This window comes from Amblyomma maculatum, chromosome 3, assembly GCF_055883805.1.
Source record: "Amblyomma maculatum isolate TAMU_Amacu chromosome 3, ASM5588380v1, whole genome shotgun sequence".
NCBI classification, from domain to species: domain Eukaryota; kingdom Metazoa; phylum Arthropoda; class Arachnida; order Ixodida; family Ixodidae; genus Amblyomma; species Amblyomma maculatum.
Window position 1 is genome coordinate 156825093 of NC_139346.1, and position 21214 is coordinate 156846306.

The 21214-nt window shown below is 45.1% G+C and overlaps 3 protein-coding genes across 4 annotated transcripts in view; 2 read left to right on the plus strand and 1 right to left on the minus strand.

Annotated features, from left to right (window-relative positions):
• Positions 1–3465, plus strand: part of LOC146196584 (leucine-rich repeat and WD repeat-containing protein 1-like) — a 27615-nt gene extending 24150 nt beyond the window's left edge. Inside the window, exons 13-15 of the mRNA XM_084598339.1 lie at positions 2043–2194; positions 3146–3250; positions 3313–3465. Coding sequence (XP_084454465.1) covers positions 2043–2194; positions 3146–3241 — 248 coding nt within the window. The 3' untranslated portion in view covers positions 3242–3250; positions 3313–3465. The remainder of the gene's footprint in view (positions 1–2042; positions 2195–3145; positions 3251–3312) is intronic.
• Positions 3455–18643, minus strand: LOC146196585 (inositol polyphosphate 5-phosphatase K-like). Of its 2 annotated transcripts, none has more exons than XM_084598341.1 (13): positions 18068–18195; positions 17628–17722; positions 16935–17051; positions 16132–16240; positions 14081–14197; positions 13779–13886; positions 13594–13661; positions 13400–13511; positions 13131–13240; positions 7912–8068; positions 7678–7815; positions 5450–6325; positions 3455–4439 (listed from the first exon to the last, which is right to left on the minus strand). In XM_084598341.1, the coding sequence occupies exons 2-13, from the start codon at positions 17672–17674 to the stop codon at positions 4419–4421; spliced, it is 1980 nt and encodes a 659-aa protein (XP_084454467.1). In that variant the 5' UTR covers positions 17675–17722; positions 18068–18195; the 3' UTR covers positions 3455–4418. The 2 variants fall into 2 exon arrangements, with proteins under 2 accessions (XP_084454467.1, XP_084454466.1); XM_084598340.1 differs by lacking the exon at positions 18068–18195 and adding an exon at positions 18215–18643 and having other exon boundaries at positions 3456–4439.
• A 297-nt stretch (positions 18644–18940) lies between these two features.
• Positions 18941–20367, plus strand: Vps29 (vacuolar protein sorting 29). The gene has a single exon (XM_084598343.1). It carries the CDS (start codon positions 19223–19225, stop codon positions 19769–19771), a length of 549 nt encoding a protein of 182 aa, XP_084454469.1. The 5' UTR covers positions 18941–19222; the 3' UTR covers positions 19772–20367.
• The last annotated feature ends 847 nt before the right edge of the window (positions 20368–21214 follow it).

A 21214-nucleotide genomic window follows, 5' to 3' on the forward strand; every position in this document is an offset into this window, starting at 1 on the left:
TTAGGGAGAACAGATCGGATTTGGTGAATTTGTATGTTTTGTTTGTCGTTTTCGCTCGTACCGCGTTTTTGCTGCTCCGCAGGAGCGCCTATTAGCAAACCATATCCCATAGGAGCAGACGACGCTTTGGCGCGCGATTCCTCTGAGCAGCGCCACCTGGCGACATATATTGGATATATTGTCTAAACAAATAAGACCGCATTTAAAGGTCACCGGCCCCGTCGTTTTAGTGGCGCAACGGATTAACACCACCCATCTCTGCGCTGATGCCACTAAAACATCTGTTCGACTCCTGTGTTGTAATTGTTTTTCTGAATATTTTTTTTCCAGTTGCCTTCGCCGTAATTATATCCTGCCTTCAGTGAGTGTATGCTACCTTTAGGTTGCGTTCACAGACTAATCGGTATGACAACAGTTACACTAAGCAATTACCTTCCCCATAATCATTTCCTGCCTCAGTGAGTGTATGTTACCTTTAGGTTGCGTTCATAGACATCTTTCAGCAACAGTCGCCGTTTACAGTGAGTGTATGTTACCTTTAGATTGCGTTCAGAAAGACCTTTCAGCAACAATCACCGTTTAACTCGCTGAAAGCATCGTCTGCTCCAGTGCGCCTGCACAACTCTGCCAGCGGTGCCCTCCGTGCTGCACAACGCAGCGATCTCGACTGCCTCTTCGGAGCGGGTTTTTTCTATAAGATTCGCACTGTGAAGATGTCCAGGCACACGAAGCAAGTTATTGCAAATGTGTATGCTCAGAATAGAGCCTGTTTCCACAGAAACCACTCTGCCTTGGAACGAGCACGTAGTGATATGCCTCCTTTTTTTTTCTTTCTTGCAGACTACTTGCGTAGCTTTCGCTGCGTTGCACCTGATGTTTGAAACGAAGTATAGTTCCATCAAGTTGGTTTCTTGCGCAGCATTTCTTGAAAGGCTGCATGCGAACAGCTGATCTTGTCCGCGACACCGTACGTCAACCACTGAACTGTCGCTGAGAGAGCGGCCATTCAACAAAGTTGACGACTGGGCGAGTTGGTAACTGTTCATTTTAAACCAGCCAAAGGACGAGACACAGGGAAGAAGAGAACAGGACAAGGCTGGACTAATAACTGAATATTTATTGAAGGAAAGAAGACAACGAAGACTTGTTCTAAAAAGCGCGCACACAACCCAACCGGTGAAATGGCCTTCGCTGCGTTGCACCTGATGTATGAAACGAAGTATAGTTCCATCATGTTTGTTGCTTACGCAGCATTTTTTGAAAGGCTGCATGCGAACAGCTAATCTTATCCGCGACACCGCACGTCAACCGCAGACAACATTGTCTTCTTTCCTTCAATAAATATTCAGTTGTTAGTCCAGCCTTGTCCTGTTCTCTTCTTCCCTGTGTCTCGTCCTTTGGTTGGTTTAAAATGAGAGCGGCCATGTTGCCGTTCGCTTCAGCGAACAGCACTTTTTCTGGAAAACCACTGTAAACTGCCTCCACATGCTGCTATTCACTGCTAAGGAGGCATTTTATACTCTCATAGGTCGAATGAAAGAGCGTGTGCAAAGATAAACACGCTTGGGATGGGAAAAAAAATGCCAGCAACTGCAGGATATCGATAAGATTTTGGCTGTCCGTCCACGAGTAGACACGCCACTTGTTGCCAGACTGTGCCTCAAATTCTGCTAAAGACCGCTGTATAAGACGAGTGGCATATAGTTAATGGGCGACTTTCGCTTGCTTTCTTTAAGAAAAAATCTTGACCTATATTCCGGTTTATACGGTACCTTAACGCTGCTCGAGATATAATGCAAGGATTGCTGTCTTACCGCGCAAGCCATACAGGATTCAGTGTCCAGTGGGTCCAGTGGTGTGCCATAGCAATGGCATGGTTGTGTTCACTGGGCATTGCTTAGCGTGAAAAAGCTTACGATATACCAGGAATGAGATTGTGTAAGCCATGTATTGCGTGCATGTCATAATCCTCGTGCTTATATGTGCATGCTTGAACACAAGGACTGGTATTCTCACTGCATTGTTTTTTCTTTATTGTACAGACGTTATAGCCTGCGGTGATGACTTTGGGAGCGTCTGGCTGTATAACGGCGGAAAAGACGGGGTGGCTTTGGCTAAACCAGTGAAAAAGTTGATGTGGCCGGTCAAACTTTCATGCAGCGAAGAAGTCTCCGTGGAGAAAAAGGACGGAAAGGTATTGAAGCCTTTGTAGCTTCCAGTAGAAGCTAAATGTACCAGGTTGCTCAAAACAGCTTTGAACTCTTTGACAAGGTTGTAAGTTGGCTGCACTGTGCAGTTGGCCTTAGAGCAGCCAGTCAGCTGTTTCTGCAGCCCTGTGAGCTGAAAAAGTTGAAATATGTGCTGCAGCATATGGCAAGTAAATGGAGGCAGCATGGGCGGGTAGCCAACCATATATCACCCGCTATCAGCGTCGCTGCTTCTAGAACATACATGGAGACATTACCCGATTAAGCTTCTTCGCTGGTTTCATATGATCACCTTTTGTACGCACCCTTTGCAAAAGTCTGGAAGTTATTTTCTCTGCACAGCAAAAACCCTTTTACCATGGCGGCCGAACGTGTTTTGGAGGCACAAATCGGCAGTTCTCAACAAGCCTCTGCATTGTGTTGCTGTGGTGATAAAGGGATTAGGAGCACCTAACCTCAATAAGCACTCAACTTAAAAAAAATGTCTCTGTGGTCTTAATTTTCAAATGGTCGGAAAATCCCAAATATCAGTTTATTTAATGCAAATAAGACAAATAACGAACGCAATTCGCATTCAAAATTTAGAATATTTTCACACCCTTAAAGTAGTGCATGAAGCATAGCTGGCTTTCAGCATCCTTCAGCTAAGTGGTGCCATATTAAGTTCTCACGCTAGGGGCAAGCCTATTAGTGTCTGCATTCCAGGAGAGGGCGAATATAAACTGGTTGCTATATGTTGAAAAAAAAAAAAAAGATAAAACAGTGCTAAGGAAGACTGGACAGCGCACATGTTTGTCCCTCTCTCTTGACCCATCTTCCTTAGCGTTATTTTATTTTTTTCAACAGTGTCTGCACCTTGGTCTGTGATTTTAGAAGGGTGAGGTTGGCTCCTGTTTGTACATTTAAGGAAAAGAAAATGTATTTGATTACTCTTGCAGGTTAACGCCAATGCTGTGGCGTTGAGCCCAGATGGAAACTATGTGGTGGTGTGTACAGACATCAACATTGTGTGCATATGGAAAATTACACGATAGACAATCACGGTAAGCCAAGTTTTGTGGATGTACAGAGTGGGAGAGTATTATACACCGTGCTTTTCTTTCAGGTTTTTAGCACGGAACAGACAGTGAGAAACCATCATGTCATGCATCGGCTACTAAAAACCCACTGTCAAGATTTTAGCCGACTAACAGTTTCATCTAAACTATGTCATGGATTTCTCTCGTAGCCATTTTCATAAAATCAGACAACTGGAAAATGCGTTTTGCTTTATTTTGTGAACAGAGAAAAACAGTATCTTGCAAAAGAGGTATATTGCACGTGCTTTGCACAAAGTATAATGGCCATTTGTACCATATTAATACATATATTTGCTCCAAAACACCGTATGGAATGAATAACTGCGCAAAGAGATCAATGCAGTAACAGCTTACGAACAGGCGTAAATGCTAAGCATATTCAGTACTTCTGGCCACAAGAACATGGAAATAACATGGCTCACAAGCCCATGACCTGTGCACAGTAAATCGCACTCTAGACACTGCAAGGCAAGTAGAGGGAAGCGTTACCATTATCACAAAATCTGTCCAGTCAGGACTAAGTACTGTACTAACCACCAAAGTCCAAACAAAAGAATGAAAACAGAGTTTAGTACGAAAATTGTATCATACTTTGCTGGTTGTTTCTAGCACTCGTGGAAGGGATACGTCAATGCAAATATCGCTCCGCACAAGGCCACCAATCTAAATGCCACATTGCACGTCATTAACTTGTACTAGCTTCGAGAGCAGCAGACAGTTGTCATGTAAAAAAATAATCTCTCAGGTTGCATGGTTCTCGTGAAAAACAAGCAAACATTAAAATAAGTGGGGATGGGGAGGGAGTGATACATCTTTACATCACACTGATGAGCAGCTTTATGAACAGAGTGTTGCATATGTGACATACCAGTGCATGCGAAAAAACAATGGTATGCTACAGTTTGATCGAAAAGTTTGTGGCCAGTACACACACTCCTGTTGCGTGTACACAGGTTGCCATGAGATGTATGACCCCAGGTGGCATATTCCACAAATGGATCCCCCCATAAAGATGGTATTTTCCCCACATTATATTTGACAATTATCAACATTAACGTACACGAATCCTACCGCAATCAATCCTATTGCTTATGCTATTTACATAACAGCAGCAGTGCCGCATGCCGGGTCTTCAGCTGACGGTCGCCTTAATCTGCAGGAAGAAAGAAAAGCGATAGCAGCAAATCAGAACAGAGTGAAAAACTTGTGCAGAAAGCATACAGATGCTGTTCATCCACACATGCAAAAGCTATGCGACATTTTCCTCTTGAACTGCTAAACTTGTCAAGAAACGGCTTTTCACTGCTGCAAGAGACACAAATGTGCACAGACCGTTAACTAGCCACCCACATTCATTTTACATTGTAGATTCCTTATAGGCACTGCTGCATAAAAAAGCTATGCAAAAAATTCTGCACGAGGGTAGTGCTTTAGCCTGGCAAACACTACAGTAGTACCTATCGTTTCATTTAGATCACGGTGCGGGGAAACATCACTGCAGCACTGAGTGGTCTATGCAAAACCATGCTAGAACAAGCAACCACTGTACTCACTCCTTCGCACATTGTCGACTTCAACATTATTAATGAACTGTGCAGCCAATGCAGCATTAAAAGAAAAAAAGTGCCAATATGAGCGTTTGACAAGACTCGTCAACAGCTGATATGGTCATTCTGACAAAAGAATCTGTGCAGAGACTTGTCATATTCTGATAATAGACAACATACACATGCAGGCATACGAGGACCCTGAACAATCATGCTGCCGTGGCAACATTTTTGTTACCAGAAATTCTGACAACTAAAACTGCCAGCAATAGCTACTACACTACAGGCAGAAATGGAATGGAGGCAATCTCGCCATACAAACGGCAGCAGTCAAGCCATTCACATGAATTCTCTTTCAGCTTACTGCTGAGTGCTGCTAACTCAGCTACAAATGTAGCGTGCACTGTGCAGAACAGTGGCACACAATGGTGCATGATAAGCTACAATTATCTTTTCACAGATCAGCTCGGCCATGTAGTTTGTTGAAAGTAATATTTTTATTCTTCCTTTATTCTTTGCTTTGGAGGGACGTCACTAAGCATTTTCACAACTGTTACTCTGAGGTGCAGAATAGATGCAAGCTCTGCAGCATACTAGCACTCCCAAATATGCTCACCTTAAAGGGCTCGCTCATGCCGAGCACATCAGACTGGCCGCGCAGGTAGACCAGTCGGTACCTGCCAGAAACCAGTAGCGTCTGGTCCCCGAAAAGCACCCGGTAGAAGACCCGTTCAGAAGACGGCACCCTCGGTTGGTGAGAGGTAGCCTCTTGGTGAGAGGGACCCTCCTTTTGCGAGGGACCGTCTTGCTGAGCGGTGGACTCCTGACGAGGGGCAACCTCTGCTCCCGCAGAGCCATCCATGCGGCTAGCTAGGTTTGGTGCCACCGCCGCCGAACGCTGGCCAGCGCTCTCCAAGCTATCGTCGCCCTGTTCTGAACTGCTCTTCCCTTCCACCGGCGACGCGTTGCCCATTTCTGGAGGCGTCTCCGCATGCGCCGTGGCTCCTTCCTCAATGCTGTCATTTGGTGAGCCACGGTGTGGGGACTGCCCATTCAATGCAGCCTTCCAACTGACCGCAGAATCCCCGCGCTTCTTGTTGGCGGCACCAGGGGCAGTGCTTGCTTGCCTCGCTTGCTCCACGACGTTGCTGTCGCTGGGCGGCGTCGCGCAGGAGACACCGGAGGCAGGCCTTTGCGGCTGGTTCTGCTCGTCGTCCAAGCCAGCTTCGGGACCGCCCAGTTCGTCTGTTGGCTTGCGTGGCCGTGAGCCAGAGCGCGTGGCATTCTCCGATTCGGGTGGCGGCGACTTGGTCGCTCGGCGCGAGGGTGTGCCCGAAGTGCCGCCAGCTGTGGCACCACCAGCAGAATTGGCTCTGCCCCTGGAGGAGCGCGATCGGCTGCGCCGGACTCTCAGGTGAGGAGGGTAGACATCCGTGGGGCGTGTTGAGGCCCACACATAGCCCAGGTGATCCTCCAGGCTACTGAAGTTTTCCTGCAGTATTGTGCATTTACGGTTCAATCACCACAGTATCCACGATGGTAGCCCAGATACCTTTGCCATTTGGCTGCTGCCCCTTAATGGAATCGGATCCTGGTCACAAATGCAGCCTACAGAGGTGATAAAGCACAAAAACATCCAGATCCTATGTGATATCAGCGCACACCGGAGAATTCCAAGAGGGCAAACTTAATTCAGTGCTGTTCAAATGGCATGCCTCATTATCCATTTGTAGCTTAAGCACGTTGAACCGCACATCTTGCCGCCACATTCAATTGAAATCATAAGTGCAGCATGTATTCAGAGAGGCGTTTGTGTAGTCAGTTATACACTGGTGACTTGAGTAGTGTAGCATTTTAAACTTTACCTGTTTGAAATTACAATGTTTTGTTTACTATTTATTGATCACCGCAGCATCACACTGCTGTATCAATACTTGCAAGCTGGACCTCAGTATCCAGCACCTTTGGACATACAAATGTCACTTGAACCCATGTTATTTGACCAGGGTGACAGTCGCTAAGCATGAACATAGTTTGCCTATGTCCAGAAAGGTTGCAGCGACTGCAGTAACTATGGTTGGCCCATTACCTACTGTTCAGTTTGTCAAACGTTTCTGCGACTGGTATGTAAAGCCGTGAGCACAAAACCAAGTGCTGTTTTCACCGGCATTGTGGCATTTTATATTTTCCTTTTGCAGCAATGTCTTCATTTGAAACGCTGGTGAATGGTATGCGACTCCTTTTTTAGAGGTCAGTACAAGATGCATCGCTGCAAGGTGTGCCTGCCTTCCGTATCAAGTCTAATTTTCTTATCTCGTCCTCATATTTCACCCCCCACAGTGGCACAGAGACTATGGTGTTTGGTTGCTGTTTCTCTGTACAGCAGGTAGCAGCTCAGAAGTGCAACTGAGTACAAGGACAGACATGAACGCTGATTGGCAAGTGAAGCTCTCAGTCACTGTTTAACTTTTTCTCAAGGCATAGTTGAGGTGCCCACCAAAAAAGTGAGCCGGACGCTGTGCTTGCTTTTTCTTTTTCAAACTCACTGAAGTGTCTGGACTCTGTACGGTGACTAAGGTCAGATTGAGAACCAGACTAATTCGTTTCATGCATGCGGGCCTATGTTTCTATCATATGTCAAGGAAGGGCTTTAGACAAGCACGTGTGTCCTGTTCATCTTCGTGCTAATTTTTAAATTTTCAAGAGGGCGGTGCCATTACAACAATCAGCGAGAGTGTTCAAGACAGCCACCGAAAGGAAATCATTCCTAGAAAGTTTTCCTTTGCCTTCATGCGGACACTTTAAAGAACAAAGAAATTAAGCGGCTGGACTATTCCTACTCACCCTGTAAAGGCCAATCCAATCCCACGACTTGAGTTCAGTATCCGCAGTTGTGTAGTACCAGGCAAAACTGTCCTGATTGATGATCCAGGTGCCCACAGGAAGGAAGTAGATGATTGGCTGCTCAGGCTTGGCAAACACCTTGCACATGTGGAGGGAGCATTACAAGGTTTGTCTGACCATAGCACAACCACCGGTTGCTACCAACAGCCAGTCAAGATAGAAAGCGTGACATACCTTCAGAGTGAAGAAAGCAGACACAGGCTTGTGGTCACTCTGAATGTACAGGTCGTGACTGACGTACTGGTGCTGCTTTAGATCGAGGGTCACGTTCTCGTAGGCATTCTTGGTGAAGCGGTAAAGAATCCTGTCAGTCCACGCTGGCTTGCGCTGGCTGCGTGTGACAAAATGACAGTGCAAAACTTTATGCCATGTGCAGCACACAAGACAAAACGCAATACGGGCGCCATATACTAGGCTTTTTATAACGATGCCTCGGCATTAAAGGTGCACTCAAGTGCGTTTTGGAAAACATCACTTTTGCTTTTATTTTGTTTATTGGTTCGATGTGAATAAAAAGTGTTAGTCACAGCCAATACAGCCGCAAATTAAGCCCTTGGCAATAAAAACGAGCCCTGTCTCATTGCTTTCGTGACTAAACCTCATCACTCTGCAGTGACCAATGGAAACACTATAACAGCTGAGCGTAGTCCTTCTAACGACCAGCATGTTTTTGAAGATCACTCAGTGTGATGTCAACGACGGGCCTTATGCGGCAAATGCACCAGCGGATAGCGACCGCTAATGCGAGCGTGAAGAGCGGCAACATCATGACGACGTAAGAGGGCTCTTTCCATGCTGTGAGATGCTGGCTTCTGGGGGAGGTGCCGTTGCTAAAATCTCCACACTTATGCAGGCGTGTTGTTGTTGCACGAGTATAGGCAAAGGGCGAACGCAACTCCGGTGCCGACAGGAGCGTCGCTCGTGGCGAGCGGTGCACGCGTTGCAGGATACGCTCGCCGGCCATGCGTGGGAAACTTCAGCAATCCGTTTGTTGCGAGGATGCTGCTGCATTCTTAGTGAGCAAAGACAGCCAATTTTAAGCATAAATCGTTGTGTTTCCGATTCCGCAGGCATGAACATATAATATTTCTCTATGACCATGCTTGACAGCTATTTGATTGCGGCTGATCTTGCGGCAAACGTTAGCTCAGGCTGGATACAGCACTTTTCGGTTACCGGGAGATGAGTGCTATCTATGCAGCTTACGCAAGATCGATCTAAATTTCCTCCCCAAACGTCAGCAGAGAATAGGGAGCGAGCATTTTGTTCTCGTTTCAAAGGCAAATGAAGAGGCCCATCCTACGTGTTATGAAACAGACACTCAGACCAATTGGTAGGCGATCGCTATATATTAATAAAACTTTCTAGAAAAAAAAAATCGTTCAGAATTTCTGCCTCGCTATATGTCTACCATCACCAATACGTTTGTTGTACCTGCCGTAGTTCATTCCCATTTGATTGTAAATATATGCCAATTTCAGAAACAACTGCACGCCGGACAGACTGCTGCAGAGCCAGATTTTACCTGAGGCATGCTACTGAGCCCGTCGTACCTGATCTAAATTAACAGCTGGTAAACATTTAGGGTCCGATCATCAGCTTCTTGTTGCCAAAATTAAGCTTCGATTGAGGAAAACACAGAAAACTAGAAGGCCTATCAGGTATGAGCTGGATCAAATTCCATTAGAATATGCTGTGGAAGTGAGGAATCAATTTCAAGAATTAGATCTAGAAGACAAAGAGCCCGAAGACATGTGGACTGATGTTCGTGATATAATACAAGAAGTTGCTACTAAGGTAGTTCCAAAGCAAAAGAAATGGAAGAAAGCAAACTGGTTATCTGAAGAGGCTTTGCAAATAGCTGAGGAAAGGAGGATGGCAAAAGTTATGGGAGAAAGAGAAAGATACAAGGTTCTCAATGCGGATTTTCAGAAAATAGCAAGGAGAGATAAGAATGCCTTCCTGAACATACAGTGCCAAGCAGTTGAGGACAACACCCAATTAAGGAACACAAGAGCTCTGTATAAGACAATCAAAGATATCAAAGGAAGCTTCTGTGCTAAGCTGGGCGTGATAAAGGACAAACAAGGCAAGGACCTCACTGAAGCCTCGGAGATAAAGAAGAGGTGGCAGGAATACACAGAAGAACTGTACAAGAAGGACCCGAATGTGCAAACCCAACATAAATGGTTGTGATTACTAATATCGAGCCGGGCATCCTGAAGAGTGAAGTTGAATGGGCCTTAGCCAGCCTTGCTAAGAACAAAGCTAGCGGAATTGATGGCATTCCAGCTGAGTTGCTTCAAAACCTCAACCATGACGCTGTTAACATTCTGCATACATTATGTCAGAAGATTTGGACAACCCTGCAGTGGCCACAGGATTGGAGGAGGTCAGTTTACATCCCCATTCCAAAGAAAGGCAGTGCCAAAGATTGTTCCAACTACCGCACGATCGTGCTTATTTCGCATGCTAGCAAGGTGATGTTGAAAATCCTCCAAGGTAGGCTGCAGCAGTATGTGGATCGGGAGCTTCCGGACGTGCAAGCTGGGTTTCGCAAGGGCAGAGGAACTAGAGACCAAATTGCCAACCTTCGCTGGATCATGGAAAAAGCAAGAGAGTTCCAGAAACCCATCTACTTCTGCTTTATTGATTATGCGAAAGCGTTTGACTGCGTAGATCACAGCAGATTGTGGCAAGCTCTCCAAGAGATGGGAGTTCCAATTCACCTCATCTGTCTCCTCAGGAACCTGTATGAAGGGCAAGAGGCCACACTCAGAACTGGGCATGGTCTTACTGATTGGTTTCCGATTGAGAAAGGAGTGAGGCAAGGCTGCATACTGTCGCCCTGCCTATTTAACCTATATGCAGAGTGCATCACGAGGAAGGCCGGTCTGGACGAGTCTTCAGCTGGAGTGAAGATTGCTGGAAAACGTATCAACAACCTTAGATATGCGGATGATACCACTTTAATGGCAGAGAGTGAAGTGGAACTCAAGAGACTTCTGATGCGCGTACAAGAAGAGAGTGAGAAGTTTGGGCTTAAACTGAACATTAAAAAGACAAAGATCATGGCGTCTTGCCCTATCAAGTCCTGGAGCATCAAGGGACAAGAAGTGGAAGCGGTGACAGATTTTCTCTTCTTGGGCTCCAAGATTACCTCGGAAGGAGACTGCAGCCATGAAATTAGGAGACGCCTGCTTCTGGGAAAGAGAGCAATGGTTAGCCTTGACCGCCTAGTAAAGAGCAGAGACATTAGTCTGCCAACCAAGATCCGTATAACTCGTGCTATGGTCTTTCCAGTTGTGATGTATGGATGCAAGAGTTGGACTGTGAAAAAGGCTGACCGCCGAAGAATTGACGCGTTTGAATTGTGGTGCTGGCGAAGACTCTTGAGAGTTCCTTGGACTGCCAGAAGATCAAATCAGTCGATATTGTCGACCATAAACCCTGACTGCTCATTGGAGGGTCAAATTCTAAAGTTAAAGCTCAGCTATTTTGGTCATCTGATGAGAAGAGAGGAGTCGCTGGAGAAAGATTTGATGTTGGGAAAGGTTGAGGGTCGCCGGAGAAGGGGTAGGCAGCGAACGCGATGGTTAGATGGCATCCTCGAGGCATTGCAGATGAAGTTATGTGATGTTAGGGAGATAGTGAGAGACCGGAAAGCGTGGCGTGACATGGTCCTTAGGGTCACGAAGAGTCGGACACGACTGAACAACTGAACTGAACTGAAACATTAAGGGTATGCTGGGAGAGTGCAAAAAAAGAAATAGTTTACAAAGTTTTTCCAAATATTCATGCTTATTTGTTTAGGTCGTCCCAAAGGATTATCACCCGTATCCTCCAAAGTGAAAATATCTTCAGTGGTGGAAATGTGCGAAGGAAACTTATTACGACCTTAGTTCAGCTGAAATCAGCTGTTCGCTAACTTAGAATATTTGATTTCACCTTAGCCAAATATAAACTAGCAGCTGTTGTTTTTTTTTTTTTTTTTTTTTTTTGCATTTGCATACTATTCTCCACATATGTCCAACAAATCTCCGATGAACATTTTCTTTACTACCTGTGTAAACACGCCAGACTTGCCGGTTCGTCATTGAAATTTCGTGTCTTGAATGAGTAGCGCAACAGCTGCACCACGTTCACGTATGTTTAGTGCACCAGACTAGACTTAATACGGTCAAATGCAACCACGAACCTTGCGTAAAGCCTCTGCCGAGCACAGAGGGAAAAAGCTGTCGGAAATGAGCGGACTTGAATCCAGTAATTTTTCGTGGGAAGCGGATACGAAGTCCGGTAGCTATTACCGCAGCCAATCACCCCGCGTGCAGAATGCAACATACTCTCGCGCTGTTCTCTGCATGTCGTCGACATCAACTTCTATCTCTGCCGAAAAGCTTTTACCCGTGCTACTGAATAAGTTTAACTATGTTAATATCGTACCATTTTTGTTGTTCTTACTGTCCTGCACTTAGCCTCAGGACCTGGGGAGTACTGTGGTGTCCTCACAAACTCCTAGAATTCTTGTTCTATAAATATGCTAAAAACTATGACATGACGGCTTTTGCGGCTAGATACGCGGCGCAACATGATTCTGTTTTTTAAATGGGACCATCCAAGAGTTTCCGACTGAGCAGAGACATAGTTTAGGTTTTATTGAGAGAAGCTTTAGCCGAAATCACTGCTTAAAATGTTTACAGGCGACCATGTACAGGGAGTTCGGGTACCGCACCGTTAAGACATCAAAATTATGCCGCGTCGCCAAACAATATAACAACTGATACGCATCACGGAGCTGGCCGTATTAGACATGCAAAAACTATTTAAAAGCAGCCAAAACTATAAGGACATTTAATGCAGGTGTTTTTAAGAGGAAATGCGGCTGCGCATTGATCGTCGGAGGCGTGCAATTTGCTGTGTTTCCAGAGGAGCCGGACATCCCCTCCTTCATTTCATGTTAGCGCCCTGCTTCAAAAAAACGCGCCTCGCTTTTAAATTGCATCTGCAAAATAAAAACTGATATCTAAGGCATAAATTTCTTCCGGGATAGCCATTCGTTCGCATGCTTATTTTTTTGCGATGTCTTCAGTTTCGCGCTACGCTACCCAGCCTCCTACGCCAGAGCGATCCTGCAATACTCTCCCCGCTGCTCACAGGGTGACGCTTGCTAGGCGATCGCGGCGGCTCTTAGCGAATGCCCATTGCCTATAGCAGGCAATCCTTCTCATAACATTGCTGTTTTCTCTTTTCTCGTACGAACCTGAAGACACTGCTGCGCTGTGACACTGGTTATGTGCAGAGCTGGAGGTAATCCAAAATAAAATAAAACCGAGAATGACGTTTTCCAAAACGCACTTGAGTGCACCTTTATGGTCTCAGTTTCTTCAGCATACCTGAAATTGTAACCCATGCGGTCAATCAGGAACTTGTAGGTTGGTGCGAACGTGATATCGTTCTCGCAGAACTCGTGGAAGGCTTCACCTTTGCTCCGCACACGATTCAGCTGTAAATTTTGTCCACCAAAACAGAGTCCTTTATTAAGGTAGAGCACGAATCTCAGCATTTTAGCTAACAATCACAAGCAATATGACCATGTATCAAGCATTTGTGAATAAGGAAAAAAAAAAGGAATTGCACGTGACACTGACATCGCCTGTCTCACCTGGTCTTTCTGCAGCATCTGGTCATAGGTGTTGTTCTCAATGGAAGCCTTCATTTCATCCATGGTGCAGTCATCCACCCGAAAGTTTAGATCCCCAAACCAGAATGAGTAGCTGTTAACAAAAAGCACAAGCAGTGTGTCGTGAGACAGAGACAGTCTTCCCAATGAATAGAAAAAAAATGACGGGGACTTACTCGTGTGTCAAAATGTTTGTAGCTTGGGTGTCGAAAAATCTTTGCTTCTCAATTATTGTGTTATACTCCTGTGAAGCAAATGAGTTTGGCTTATGGTAAAATTCAGACACGAACATCATATTTCACGAGTTTACATAGTGATTAATCATGTTGCTTGAACGAATAGCGATTGAACCAACACTCACGCTTATCCGCTGGAATGTTTCACTCTCATGAGCAGCCAAGTGGCTGTTGACAAAACAGATGGAGCAACCGTAGACGCAGAGCCTAATGGTTACGCCACCTTTGTTGCCCTAAAAAGAAGAGAGGATATGTTTTCTACCTGCTCTGCATACCATCATCCCATCAGTAATCTATTAAAAATGAGCGCTGCTGCAGCCTTCAGATGCCGAAAGTTCCTTTGAATGGGCTTGAGAAAAGCGCACGGCACTGCTCTGCTCTGGCAGAAACCAGATGTCTGATAGAAAAAAGCAAATGCCTTTCTCACCCAGACACCACCAAGGCCAGTCCTGGTGTAGGTGGACTGGATGCCCCGAAGCTGGATCAGGTGTTCACGTTTGGTAAAGATGGTCAAGATGAGGCCCTGTAGACGCACATGCTTCACCTGCCAACCAGGGAAGACCAGTGCGGTCTAGTTTGATGCACAAATAGCTAGCAACACAGGTTGAGCTGAGTGTGAACGGCCCTCTCGGCGAGCACCAGAGATAGGCTACACACTCTGACAACACTGCAGTAGGCTGTTAAAAGGTTATATAACAACTAAACGGTTCTTTGAACTGTGATGCCAGCATAGCTTTGTCTGTATAGGAAAACAGCTATAAACAGGGTTTACATATAGCGTGACTAGTGTTTCCTTTCTTCTTTAGATTTACAAATTTTACTACATTTACAGTAAGTTCTCCTTACTCTTCTTAACTTTAGTGCCAAATTTCACAGCTGGGTGGCGTTATTTTAGTGCAAATGAAATAAAAGAATTTCCTGTTCTGCAGCCTGTATCGGAGCAATGTCAGTAGGCAGCAACTTTGCCGCCTGCCTGTTAATTCACACTGTTTATTGAAGGAAGAAATTTCAAGCTTATTGTTGGTCACGTCAGACAAATAATGACTGACATCACTTCTGATCACCATTTTAGTGATTCAACATGGACATAAGGGGTTTGTGATAGTACCTGGAAGTTTGGAACATCATTTGTTGGTCAAAACCTGGTTTCACTTTTTGATGGTTTATAAGTCTTTTGCCCATTATATTGAAATATTATTCCTTGTAACTAAAAGAGGGAGATCCAAGAAATACTATGTAACTGTAAGCTCAAAATAGTAAAGTGTGTGGATTTGACTTTTCAAGTCACTCATTATGCATGGGTATATGGTATTCTTAGAAACAGGTAAAGTCACATGATAAGTGAAAGCTGACTCAGCAAGCAAACAGTCACAATAAAGATCAGTGCAAAATGCAACGAACAGGCGAAAGAGGAGACGAGACGGGCGCAAATAGTCACACTGAGAAATACAAACCAACACTATACATCATAAAGTCATAAATGGCTAAAGTATTCTACACCCAAGGCACATATTTAACCTTCAAAACAAGCTCTAATCACCAGCTTGGCTCGATACAAGAAAATAACTAGTGTGCTGCCAACCAAAACATTGTGGATATGTGCCTGCTGCATCCTATTACCTCATTTCACTTAGCCTAAAAAAGAATTATGGCTTTGTCTGTACACAGTAGTGCTCTGCAGCAAGACAGAAGCGCATTGTCCTGTCTTCTCTTCTTGTGTCTATCGAGTTTTGCACTAACTTATTTTGATCAATTATGCACCAACTAGCCCAGCAACAAGTTTTACTTCAGTACATGTCCCTGAGATTATACACCCCCCCCCCCCTCCATGCAGACCAAAAGAAAGTAGAACAGTAGTATGGAATAGGTAGCATATCCCATTGCTGGCATTTCTATTGCTACCCAGTATTATTAGTGCACACTAGAGCATGACAGAAGGCTGCTTTCCCTACGTGGCGTACACAAGTTTGTAATAGGAGCAAAAGGGGGGGGGGGGGGGGCTTGAACGAACTAATGTCAACTTGTTTGTCCCAAACTAGTGGTGCTGTATTTCTAGCTAAGAAAAATATTTTAGTTGCTATTTTGGCACGCATGATCAAGATCCAACCATCTGAAACTTTCTCTACAACATGTTTTTAATGCAAGAGGTCTTGCAAATGAATTAGAAAGTTGAATTGAATTCCAGAGTTTTTTATATATATAGAATTTTTCTTTACAGTTACATCATACAGTTTACTCAGTCTCGTGGTCATTCATGCCAAATGGTGTTTCATTTCAGTGCAAATGGGTTTTAAAATTTCCTGGTTTGTGACCTTACCTTAACTGTGGTCATTTCTAGAGGCAACTTTGCATCAGTGATGTTACACATGCAAGGTTACCTGCAGAAATGACCACAGCTTTAAGGTCGCCAAAGGCAAAGTCTTTCAGAGGCTGTTTGTTAAAGGCAAAAAACAAAAGTAAAGCACTGCAAGGACGTACCTTGACATAACTGTACTTGTGTAGGGCATTCCTGACGGCTTGAATCCAGGGCTCTTCAAAAAAGGCTTGGGACAGGAGGTGCTGAGGTCTTGCACTCACCTCCTGGAACCTGGAAATAGTTCCAATTGCATTCCTTTCTTTTTCAAAACAATCTGTAAGTTGTACGTGCAGAAGCAACATTTTTATAAATTAATGTGGACAACATAACAAAGGTAAAATCTCAGTCCAGTGCTGTCATGCACATGCATGCATACACGCACACACACAGGCAGAGAGAGAGAAAGAGAAAAGGCATGTCTAGAAAGCTTGCATTCCAGCTCTGATACTCTATATGATGGGGAGAAAATAGAGCTGTCAGAGAAACTTTTTTCCTTTTCTGGCGTGACAGAAATGACTTCTTTTCGCCCTTTGAATTTTTTTTTTTTTACATCATTTGAGCCTTACAGCATTTTATATTTAAAATGTTCTAAACCATTGGAATTGTACAGTCCGAACGACTAATTTTTACAAGCATTTTCCTATTGTGCTGATTTGCATTTTTCTTGTACCATGCAGTCACTCTGTAAGTTGTCTCTACTGCTTTTATTTCATCCAGACATATGTGTAGTTATTAGCACGTTTCAAATATAGCCTCATCACTGCTACTGTCCAGAATGTTCTTTGATCAATTAAGACACATTGCCTGGTTCTAATTAAGGGGTTATAATAAATTAAGGGATACTGTTCTAATTCCTAACAAGTTCTGTGCTGCTTACATGATTGAAACAAAAAGAGAACTAAAGTAACGTCTCCCATACACTTACCCAATGGCATACATGTCTGGCAGCGCCTCTGGTATGATGGGAGGCTCTAGGCCCAAGGCACAGCGGAGGTCTTCGATCGGTGCTCGGCACACCACATTCCACGTCAGGATGTATACCCTGCGGGCAGCAGAGAACCTCGTGCTATTGCAGCGGGCACACCTCTTCGACGTAAAGACTTACACAGAACTACTTACTTACTTACTAGGTGTTTGCGCATTCCCAGTTTCAAATGTCAAGTTTCTGAACCTATCTATGCTGTGCATACCTCTTGCCTCACAGTTTTAAGTATTCTCCTCAGCTATTCGCAATAAACCATTTGGTCCTTAATGAGAGCAAAGCTTGAAAGATAACATCCCTCACACCTGCCTTACTTGTACGCAGAGCAGAAAACTTCCAACACAGACTCGGTGTTGTGACTGTTTACTTCAATCAAGCTAGTGGATATGTCAGAGCCATTGAAATTTACTTTTCCCATTTTCCTTCATTCAGCTATTACAGAAAATTTCTTCAATAGCTTTAGTACGGGGAAAAACTGTCAAAAATACATTATGAAGACTTTCTCAGATGACGAGCTCCTTTCCTTGTTTTCAAAGGATTTATGATGTGAATATATCACAATGAGTGTGGTCACTCCAGTCGGCAGCATACTTGTTAGGCATTGCAGGGCAACATAAATAATGCAAGTTCACTCACTGAAAATCTCTGAGCATTTTGTTGGCTGGGGCGTTTTCTGGAGGCATGGCTGGCGTTGAATCCGAGTATTAATTGGTCTTGATATGCGTGATCCACTAAAGGAAAAAGAAACACACACATGAGCATACGTTTCTGTTGACATATTCATTCCACACCATGCAGGACACTGCATACTGTCATATGGTCTGAGAGCTAAGTAAGTTACAGATCAGAAACCACAAGTTTAGTCAAATACATATGCGAGCGCTAACTGCACCACACGAGCAACATAAAGTGCACTGCAGCAGCAACAAGAAACGGTGGCAGATTTGTTGTCTTAACTGTTTGTTAGTAGAATGTTCTACTTTGCACGTTGCTTAAAATTACAGCTTTGGCCAGTGTTTAAGCGTGTACCCCCTCGTTCCTTCGCCCAAAGCTAGTAATATGGGCCTAATATGGACCTTTCAACCATACAGCGGAGCAATGAATATCGCATCCATTATTCGCATCACGTCCAATTCAATTTTTCCTCGTCCTATCGGCCAAGCGCCGCGTCTCCTTCCCACACCGCACTGAAGACGGCACCGCAGCATACGACCGTCGCTCACCCAATGCTGAAATCTTCGTCGGACTGGTCGGGCCAACAGAGCTGATTAGCGGCCCGCAAGGAGATTATAGAGTTTCGATTGGTGCGGGCTCCGGGACGGTCACCAGAACGGTTCCTCCGTCACGTCCGGGAAAGTCCCTCATATTCTCCATCCCGTCCGAAACCTGCTGTCTGCCAGCCAACACGGCGCGCACTGTGCAGCCTGACCGAAGGTGGAGGAGACTCTTGCGACCGCGCACAATGCAGTTGTCCAGCATGACACGTGCAATAAGTTGAGCGGTATGGCGGCAGCTGTGCAAGAAGCGGCAGCCCTTGACAACCGCGACTACTCGTTACTTTTCCTGCATTTGCTGCATCCAATCGTCCGACGGTCCGATAGCGAAAGCAAAATCAAAACAAACGAAATCATGACGTTGATGACGTCACGTTGGTCACGAGATCGATTTTGTGCTAGAGGAATGCGACCGCTTAGTCTCGGAAGCATATACTAGTAGCGATTCTGGAGAAGCGAATGGGCCGACAATTTGCAGTTTATTTGTGAATTTTTAACACATACTTTCTTTATCGTTAAAGCTCGTTTTTTACTGCATGGCAATGCACTAATTACTAATGACACCTTAGAAAAAGAACAGCCATTCGTGCTAAACTTTAGCTATCACTCAAGCACAGAACACACGATGGCGCCGCAAACGCTACGTGTGCTATTTGCTGTACATGTGACGCACGTAGTGCAGCTCTCGATGCTGGTGGTGCCTTTCGTGACCGAAGCGCCCTTATTTTCTTTTAATGCCGCATGTGAAGTGCAGCTAACCTGCGTTCACTTTTGTAAGGCTATCGCCGCACCAAAGATTATAAGCGCTCTTCTGCTGTCGCCGTCATCGCAAGCGTGTAACCAAAAGGGAGGCGGTGTTCGCCGTTCGCTGGCCACCGGGGATTTCTTCGAGGGAGAAAAAAGCGCCCTGAACGTGAGCGCGTCGATCGTCCCCTTGTCCCCACGGACTCGAAAATCATGCTAGTCCTCGTGCTGGGCGATTTGCACGTCCCGCATCGCTGCCACAGCTTGCCGGGCAAGTTCAAAAAGTTGCTAGTGCCCGGTCGCATCCAACACATTCTATGCACGGGAAACCTGTGCACCAAGGAGTCGTACGACTACCTCAAGACGCTGGCGAGCGACGTGCATGTCGTGCGCGGAGACTTCGACGAGAACCTCAACTACCCGGAGCAAAAGGTAGTCACGGTGGGCCAGTTCCGCATTGGCCTGTGCCACGGCCACCAAGTGGTGCCGTGGGGCAACCCAGACAGTCTGGCGTTGCTTCAGCGACAGCTGGACGTGGACGTGCTCATCTCGGGCCACACGCACCGCTTCGAGGCGTACGAGCACGAGAACAAGTTCTACATCAACCCCGGATCAGCTACGGGCGCTTACAACGCGCTCGAGAGCAACGTGATTCCCTCGTTCGTTCTCATGGACATCCAGTCATCCACGGTGGTCACTTACGTCTACCAGCTGATCGGCGACGAAGTCAAAGTGGAGCGGATTGAGTACAAGAAGTCATAAGGACCACTCGCGTCTGTCGCTCGCCGATTGAACGTCGCGCTGTTACGTTCGACATTCCTATGGACCAGAGGGGCTTGTTTGTGGAACGGGCTCGTTCATGTTGTTCCCCATAGCGTCACTATGTATACCAAATCGCGAAACGGGAAATGAGTGCGCGTGTGCGTGCTTATTGGGTGACCGCGAAACAGCGCTTTTGAAGCATCGGGCCGCCCGGTTTCTTGCTGGTTCTGAACTAGCAAAGCTGTGGCCAGAATTAGTGATGGCAGCATAGTATTTGAATGCTCGGCCGGACAGTTGGCGCTTTAAGTTTCATAATAGTTTTCGCATTAAAGCACTATGTTATGCCACATATTTGTGGGTATGCATTGTTGTGCTTGGGAAAATGCTGGAATTAAGGTTTATCCTGTAAGGTGAATATAAGTTGCCACAAGAGGCTGCCATTGTGAATTTTGAGCTTTGTCACGTTTGTGTGTGTATATTGTGTGTGGTTCTCAATTTCTTGCCCATATTTTCTGTACAATCGCCATGACTTAGTTACATGTGTACACCAAAAATTTCTCTGAATAAAACAAATGCTGGTTTATTAGCTACACAACTGAGATGTGCCTGCACTCGCCCGAGCAGTGCTGAGCAAGCTTGACGGTAAAAGCAACGGAGGTGGCAGAAAGAGGGCTCTCAAGCTTTGTTTGCTACTAGAAATGGGATGTTCAGAAGGAATGATTTGGACAGCTTCAGTAGCGGTCCTTCGGTGTGTTCACATTGTCATTTAGCCCCACGACGGCCTTTCAAATTTGGTGCAGTGCGTGTAGTTTTCTAAAGAACAGGTGTGCATATTAGTATTCGATGAAGTTGCTGTAGCTGTTTGCCTCTAAAAAAAAAGAATGCGGTTGTGGCACAGGAGGAAAAAGAACCATTTTGGTTAAGTGTGTTTCATGGTTGCAAAGATGCAAGCATACCACCTGTATTCCAACTACTTTGCTCGCATAACTGGCTTTTTTGAAGTTGAGGAATAATCATGCTTTTTAAATTTTATTTTATGCAACCTGCACATTATATATCAAGCCAAGTGTTGTGCAATCAGTATACATGTTCAAACTGCTCTCCTTTATTGGAACATTTTTGCGGGCTAGTTGGTTCATTGCATAAAAGGTAAAACTGCTCAAATGAAACAGGACAAGAGAGGAAGCAGGTGCAGACTTCCTCTGTGCCCATGTTTTTTGTTCCTTCCTCACTTGTCTTGTTTCATTTGCACTGTTTTACCTTTTATACTTTACTTTGCTTACATTCAGGCTAGCTAATTCGGTTGATCTATTTAATAGTGTCAACATAGAAAATGAATTAATCTAGGTTTGGCTGTCATGCAGTAAAATAAAGCAGCTGCCATCAATGCTGGTACCAGCATCTTCCACTAGCACAAAATTTAAAACCTAATAGCAGTCATTT